A 7,495-nucleotide genomic window follows, 5' to 3' on the forward strand; every position below is an offset into this window, starting at 1 on the left:
AATTAGCTAATCAGATTCAAATTCAGATTCGATCGATTATTTAATTCTTATATAATATATAAAATATTTAATTTTTTTATATAATTTATATATAATAATTAAAATATATAAATAATTTACATAGTTTATATAAATAAAATATTTATTTTATATGTTTTTTAATTATCTAAAATAATTAATTGGCCGAATTTGATAGAATCAAATATTCGAATATTAAATCAAATTCAAATTCAAATATTAATTTTCAATATCAATCGAATATGAAAATTTGTAATCGGATTCGAATTCGAATTCGAATATTGTTTGATTCGATGCGTTTAGACCCCTACACAATGCTAATGAAGACTTGAAGAGGGAGCAAGGTGTTAAAATCTTAAAAACGAAGGGACTTTTGCAAGTGAAAGTTCGGGCGGCTACCCTAAAGTGCAGATTCAACCCGTGCAGCGTGATAATCTGTAAATAACCATAAAAAACTAGGGTATTAGTGGGCCATCGGCTTAATTTAACCGATGGGCTCCAACTTCCAAGTCGAATTTAGCCATCCAATTTAGGGTCTACTATACAGGCCTAATCTGTTATGGCCCAGCCCATTTAGAACCCTAAGCAAAACCCTAGTCGACTAGTTCTATCATTCCATGTATATAATCTTTTCCCTCAGCAGTTGAACTCCATTCGTCCGCCTGCTTTTACAAAGAGAAGATAGCAGAGGCACCGCCGGTCGTTCGCTCCCGTCGTTTCGGTTAGTTCAGATATTCCTTCCCCCCTCCCCGGGTTCCTAGAACAGATAAAGATCAATCTTTCATTTTTTTTTTGTCAATTCAACATTAGTTTTTGGAGCGAGTGGATGATTTATTACTGTATGCGCAGAGAAGCAGCAAGGAACGAATTAAATCATGGCATACGCGGCGATGAAGCCTACAAAGCCAGGTTTGGAGGAACCCCAGGAGCAGGTTCACCGCATCAGGATAACACTCTCGTCTAAGAATGTGAAGAATCTCGAGAAAGGTCTTCTCACTTCCGTCTATGCAGAACCCACTTAGAATTAACTGTTTTTATTTATTATAACGATTGGGTTTTGATCTATCACGGGATATGATTGAGATTTACAGTATGCGCGGATCTGGTCCGTGGTGCCAAGGACAAGCGGCTAAGGGTAAAAGGACCGGTGAGAATGCCCACCAAAGTTCTTCACATCACTACTAGGAAGTCTCCCTGTGGTGAAGGTAGCTCATCGCTCCTAACTAATGCTTTTCAAACTCCTCAACTCTTTTTTTTTTCATCTTGTTACATTTGGTGTTATTCATAAGTTTCTACGTTCTGGTATTGAAATGTATATTGCTATTGACTTCAGATTGAACTTCAAATTACCTCTAGCTTTATATGAACTGTAGGCTATGCTTTCATTTATTGTTAAAATAGATAGGATCTTAATTTCCTTATATGAGAAAAATGTGTGTTTTGGGTTAGGGATTCTGACATGTTCATATTCCCTTAGGCTGCGTTTGGTTGCATTGGCATAAATGCGTGATAGTGCAAATAGGCTGAATGTAAATTCTGGGTTACTTTTGCTTCATATTTGACTTTGTCTTGTATGTCTGCAAAAATTAAAATAGAAAGTAAAATGGCGTGGTCACACCTTGTATGCAAGAGAATGGAGGTAGGAGGACCGGAGGAGGGTTATTGTTTGGGAGTGGGGTAGGAAGCAAGATGATGAGGTCCCCACTTGTTATGGAGAGGGACTTAAGGCTCCGTTGGGAAAGAGTGCAAAACCCGGTTTGGTGCATAAATGCACTCTGGGCCACTTTTCCTTCTGTTTGGTAAAGGTGTGAAAGAACCCCGAAAGTCAAGGGAAATATGCAATCTTGTCAGTATTTCCCTTGATTTTGAGGCGTAATTGTACATTGAAATTTTAGAAACAAACCTGGGTTCTCATTTTCAATTGACGGAAATAGAACACTGACTTGCTCTCTCTATTGCCCCTTGTCTCTGAGGAACTCCATGATTAAGCATCATCAACGGTTACCTCAATGCATCTCTTTCATCAAAGTGGCTGTTGCTTCTGTTGAGAAGAAAACCATAAACCCTCTCACAAACACCTCTCTCGCTGTTGTCTGACAACACAAATTCGTCATAACACCTATGATTATCACCTCCTTAATCCCCCTATCCACCAAATACTCCAACCCTGTCCCTCGAAGCACAGTGTAAGTGTTCTTTGTGATCACCTTGTTGCTGCCCTTCCATCCCAACTCAGGCATCGGCTCTGCCTCCACCATCCCATCGATGATCAGATTGTTGTTCCACCACTCCCCCAACATGTGGCAGTGGTGGGTGAGGATTACTGGCACCGAAACACTTTGATAGAGATCAACAATCATGTTGATGGTGGGTAGAATCAGCTTCCCATTTGATCTGGGTTTCTCTTCCTGTTCTTGAATTTCTTGTTAAGAAGAGTACAAATCCCCCATCTGCCGAGACAAACAATGGTTCTCCAACCTTTGAAGGCTCTGATCACAGTTCACAGACTGAGGTTAGCTCTCTTGTTCAGGTTTCTACCTTCTAAGTTTTCTATACAAGTGGGAAAACCCAAATTACACATTTATCCCTGTCTTTCTAACAAATTACTAGAACATGTTTTTGACCAACACGGATACGAAGATGGAGCCATTAGATTGGAGTCATAATAGATCATCCCTTACAATGTCAAAATGTTCTAGAACAGGCTGGAGGGCTGTGTGATTCTCTTCTATCCAATTAAATTGAAAAGTAGAGAGCAAGCAGATTGTAATGTCAAAAATTTCCCAAACACCTGCAAATGTGTGGCACTGGTTTCCTCTCTTCTCTGCCAAACTGGCCTAAACTTTGCATTTATCTGAACCAATAGAAATTGCATTTGCACTTTTTCCAAATGAAGGCTAAGGTAAGAGGAAGGTTGTTACGATCCATTTGTCCCAGTTGGTAGTTTGGGATACTAATGTGAGGTATCCCACATCGGTAGTATGGGATGCTGTTGTGGGGTATATATGTGCTTGGGTTCCTTTTAACAGCTAGCTTTTAGGGGTGAGTTCTCCTAAGGCACATAACAAGGATGTTGTTGTGGGGTATATATGTGCTTGGGTTCCCTCCCTCTAACAGCTAGCTTTTAGGGGTGAATTCTCCTAAGGCACATAACAAGGATGCTGTTGTGGGGTATATATATGTTTGGGTTCTCTCCCTTTAACATCTAGCTTTTAGGGGGTGAGTTCTCCTAAGGTACATAACAAATGGTATCAGAGCCTACACTATGCCTCCCAGTTGCAATCATGTGGCGCAAGTGGTGATGTCAGTATTGCGGTGTTTGACCGGGACTAGGTGGGCTAGTGCAAAGCCAGCCTGCGTGGGCACTGGGACTGTGGAGCGTGGTGGAATACGATCCATTTGTCCCATGTTGGTAGTATGGGATGCTATGTGAGGTATCCCACATTGGTAGTATGGGATGCCGTTGTGGGGTATATATGTGCTTGGTTCCCTCCCTCTAACAGCTAGCTTTTATGGGTGAGTTCTCGTAAGGCACATAACAAAGGTGGTGCAAATTGTGCATTAGTTTTTAAGGCTCGGTTTGGAAGGAGTACAAATACAAATATGTAGAGTGCAAAACCTTGTATTTTATATTATTTTGTATATAATCGTAGTGTACATATTTGTATTTGTTCTCTTTCCAAACTAAGCCTAAGATGCAAAATTTACACTTCTAATGATAGTTACAAACATGCAGATGCAAAACTGAACCAGGTGCAAGATTTGTACCTGGATCAGATTTGCACTGCAAACAAATGCAGCCTTAACTGTTCTATCGCAAATCCTCATTATACATGTCTTTCAAGATTTTACCACTACATCAAACCATAGCCCCTTTTTTCTGAATATCATTAAGGTTCTTTAGTAAAGGTTAATATGGCATCAAATAAACCTTCTATATTCTGCTATGTTTCAAGCGTAAGAAGTTTTTTTCTTCTATCAGCTATTTCCTCACTTTCAGGATGTTGCTGAATTTTATAACTAAGGAGCTTTTGCTGTACTTGTTTCTTTCTATGCTGCACATTCCTTTGTTACTTTTTATTGAATTGTTTCCATTTTCATTTGTTTTACCATATTTTATGTATTCTTGCCTCCACTAGAAGACATTTATTCCTCCATTTGATCTCCATACAGATCGTCTTTCCTTGTGCTTTCATTATATATAAATAAATGGGGGGGAGGTTCAAGACATTTATTATTTATATTTCTTTAATATTTTATTATTGCCGATTAAAATGAGATACAACTTTACAAGTAAAGGAGGGAAAAATTTTTAAACAGGGTTATGTTTATTCTCTCCTAAGGAATGTTTTCCTATGCAATTTCAAGATATTGAGTTTCTTTTATAAGGCTCACTTGATGAGTGAGTTTCTTTTATAAGGCAGTTGTTATCAAGCAAAAAGCTGTTATAACATCAACATGATAGTGAAAAATAAAATGAAATTGCACTTCGAACCCAGTTCTTTGAAATTCAAATGCCATCTCCATGAATTCTAAATCATCCAAAACAAAGAGCCGGTTAAATTCTACTGGTTTCCCAAGCTGGTTTTTGCTAGCACGGTTGGTCGTCATGGCACAATTTGGAGGAATATGAACTTCGCAATGATTTGGTTTTCATTTTTTTTTTTTCAAAAATATCTTAAATGATTGGATTTAAAAAACCTCGCAACTAAACATGAATGGTGAACATATTTTGGTGATAATAAATGATTTCAAATTTCAAATTTGGAAAATAAATGAATAAAACAAAACCAACCATGTTGGTGAAAACCTCGTACATCTGCTTTGCCACGAAGGTCATCCAAAATGGTAAAATTCCAAAACTTGACGAAATGGTAATTATAAAAAAACTTATGAAATTGTCTCCCTGAATTTTGTGCATAATTCATTTTCACAATTCACAACCCAAGTTCAATTATTAGGGGATTAGAGATTGATGTTCATGGTCTTCGACAGAAATATTCTCTCTACTATTTTGAAAACGAGGTGAAAGAGGTAATCAAATTGATTATAAGACAAACTAGTAATCAAGTTATGTTTTTATGAGGAGACAGGAAAAGGGTTAAAAAAATGTAAAATTGAGCATTGTCTTTTGCAAGTTGCATTAATAGAGTAGTCTGCAACCAGATTTCAATTTATTTAAATATCCTATTATCTAAAACATTATGTATTCAGCCATTCATATTTGAATCTGTTTGCTGGTTTACTGTTGAAATATCTCATGCTGTAACTATTCAATTAAACAATCTGAATATAATAGATGTTGGTAATGACAGGAAAGTTTTCTCTTCTATAGGTACAAACACTTGGGATAGATTTGAGCTCCGTGTACACAAGCGGGTGATTGACCTTGTTAGTTCCTCTGAAGTGGTGAAGCAAATCACCTCCATTACCATTGAACCGGGTGTTGAGGTCGAGGTTACAATTGCTGACCCATGATTGCGTTATTGTCTTTTTTTTAGCTCTTCCTTTTTTTTTCCCAGTTTCTGCCCCATAGTTGTAGAGATTTTTTGCTGGTTTCCGACAGGAAGCTGTAAATAGCTTCCAGTCTTTTAACATATTCAGAGGAATTGATCTTATTTAAGCCTTTATATATATATATATATGACGGGTTGTGATTGCAATGATAGAACTGATATAGTGAAAAATTAAGATGCTCTAACCAGCTTGATTTTTACCACGTGGAGAGGGATTTGGTCCTATCATGTGCAGGACTGGTTGGTTGTAATGATGAGTAGTTGCAGTATAAGGTTGTTTATCTATTGCTGTGCTGCATGCCCTAGCAACATTATTGGTAGGTAGAGCCGTAGAGTGCAATTAGCAAAATCCAGCAATTTCAAGGTACGCTGGAAGCAAGGTTATGGAAAAAAAATATGGTATAAAAAATTCAGCAAAACAAATACAACAGGAAAAAGGAATTTGTTGTTTTATAGGTTGACGGGTTCAAATTTATTACAAGTTATTGATAGTTAGGTCAGATGCCATTTGGTTTATGTTGCAAGAATCAGAGGCTTTAATTCTAGTCAAATCTCACCCTGTTGGTTTGATCTTGATCTTTATACAATAATTTCAAAAGCAGGATCTATCAGATGCTGGTCCGGAATGTTTAATCAGCACCTTTAGTTTGGGGGGGGGGCATGTAAGAGATCAACCCATTTGGGGTCATTTACTTAAACTTTACCTAATGTATTTACTTAATGGGTCATATCTACATCTACAAAAGTACAAAGACGTCCCCTGTGCTTTGTCGTATCTACCTTAAACACTCCCTGTAATTTAAGGTTACACCCGTTTTACACTTTATTGTTCTCTGTCAAAAGGCGTTTTGCGTTTGTATTTTCACTTGGAAAAGGTCACTTGACTGTCAAAACACAAAAAGGGCATGGGACCACGATTTTTTTATCTCAAAAATGTCCCTGGCAACTAGCAATTCCCATACTATACGATACGATGGTTGTATATGGTTGAGGAAACCGCATTGAAGTGGTGGCGCCATCGACATTGAAGCGTTTTTTCACGAGGTCACACCTTTGAAGCTTGGGGAAGCCACACACGATTGGGGTCAGTGTGTCTTTTCATTTTCCTTGTTTTTTCTTCTCTGCCCAAATAAATCTCCATTTGGTCTCCATTACCTGGCTGCTTTTCATTTTTCCTCTTTATTCTTCCTCTGTCGCAAATAATGTTGGAAGCAAGGTTCAAAGTATTGATATGTATCGGCTCATATCAGCCGATATGTATCGTTTCAGGACCTCTTTGATATGTCCCTATAGTGGATGTATTGGGGTCTGACTGATTCAGGGGGTGGAGGAGCCCTAAACTGCCTCCCTTGAATTGGTTTCGGAAAAAAATATAAAAAAAAGTAAAAAAAAATAGTATCAATTCATCCAATACGCCCCCACCGGTGTATCGGACATATCAATATTTTGAACCTTGTTGAAAGTAGTAACAATAACATAGGTGTGGTTTTCAAGCCATTTGATTGGCTTTGGATATATATATATATATTTTCTCACAAATAAGCAATACAAAGAATATAAGCGGTAGAAAGTCTAACCCATGATTCAAAGCATATTTGTGAGTGGCACTCCTCAATGATGAAAGTTGTAGCGGAAGAAAGTCTCAGAAAATGTGGGAGGATTGGACGTTTAGTCTCTACATCACACATAAAGAGTGGCACTCCTCAATGATGAACTTTATGCTCCACGGTTTTGATCTCTGAGGCAGTGTCAATCACTGACTTTGATTCCCATCTTGACCTGAAAGTTGTAGCCATATCATGAGCTTCAACAGCAGCCCAAGCCTTGCAACACTGACCTACACCCAGATCTCCCCCCTTCTTCTTTCTCACAATACACCCACTGCTGCCAAACCATCACTTTTCCCTGATGGATCCAAACTTTACCTTAACAAAGAAATCATGAGGAACAGACTATCGCAC

General features: G+C 38.0%; 1 protein-coding gene across 1 annotated transcript; it reads left to right on the forward strand.

Annotated features, from left to right (window-relative positions):
* Nucleotides 1-511: 511 nt before the first annotated feature.
* LOC148880274 (small ribosomal subunit protein uS10y) lies at nt 512-5,681 on the forward strand. Its single transcript, XM_088962143.1, has 4 exons — nt 512-739; nt 868-1,005; nt 1,110-1,223; nt 5,354-5,681. Exons 2-4 carry the CDS (start codon nt 894-896, stop codon nt 5,494-5,496), a joined length of 369 nt encoding a protein of 122 aa, XP_088818269.1. The 5' UTR covers nt 512-739; nt 868-893; the 3' UTR covers nt 5,497-5,681.
* Nucleotides 5,682-7,495: the final 1,814 nt, after the last annotated feature.

Source organism: Nelumbo lutea, chromosome 1, assembly GCF_056320005.1.
Source record: "Nelumbo lutea isolate HS-2025 chromosome 1, American lotus-T2T, whole genome shotgun sequence".
NCBI classification, from domain to species: domain Eukaryota; kingdom Viridiplantae; phylum Streptophyta; class Magnoliopsida; order Proteales; family Nelumbonaceae; genus Nelumbo; species Nelumbo lutea.

Coding starts and splice junctions, on each gene's coding strand:
- LOC148880274 (XM_088962143.1), top strand. CDS start 894: ATGGCATACGCGGCGATGAAGCCTACAAAGCCAGGTTTGGAGGAACCC. Junction 1,006..1,109: donor TGTGAAGAATCTCGAGAAAG/GTCTTCTCACTT, acceptor TGAGATTTACAG/TATGCGCGGATCTGGTCCGT. Junction 1,224..5,353: donor GAAGTCTCCCTGTGGTGAAG/GTAGCTCATCGC, acceptor TCTCTTCTATAG/GTACAAACACTTGGGATAGA.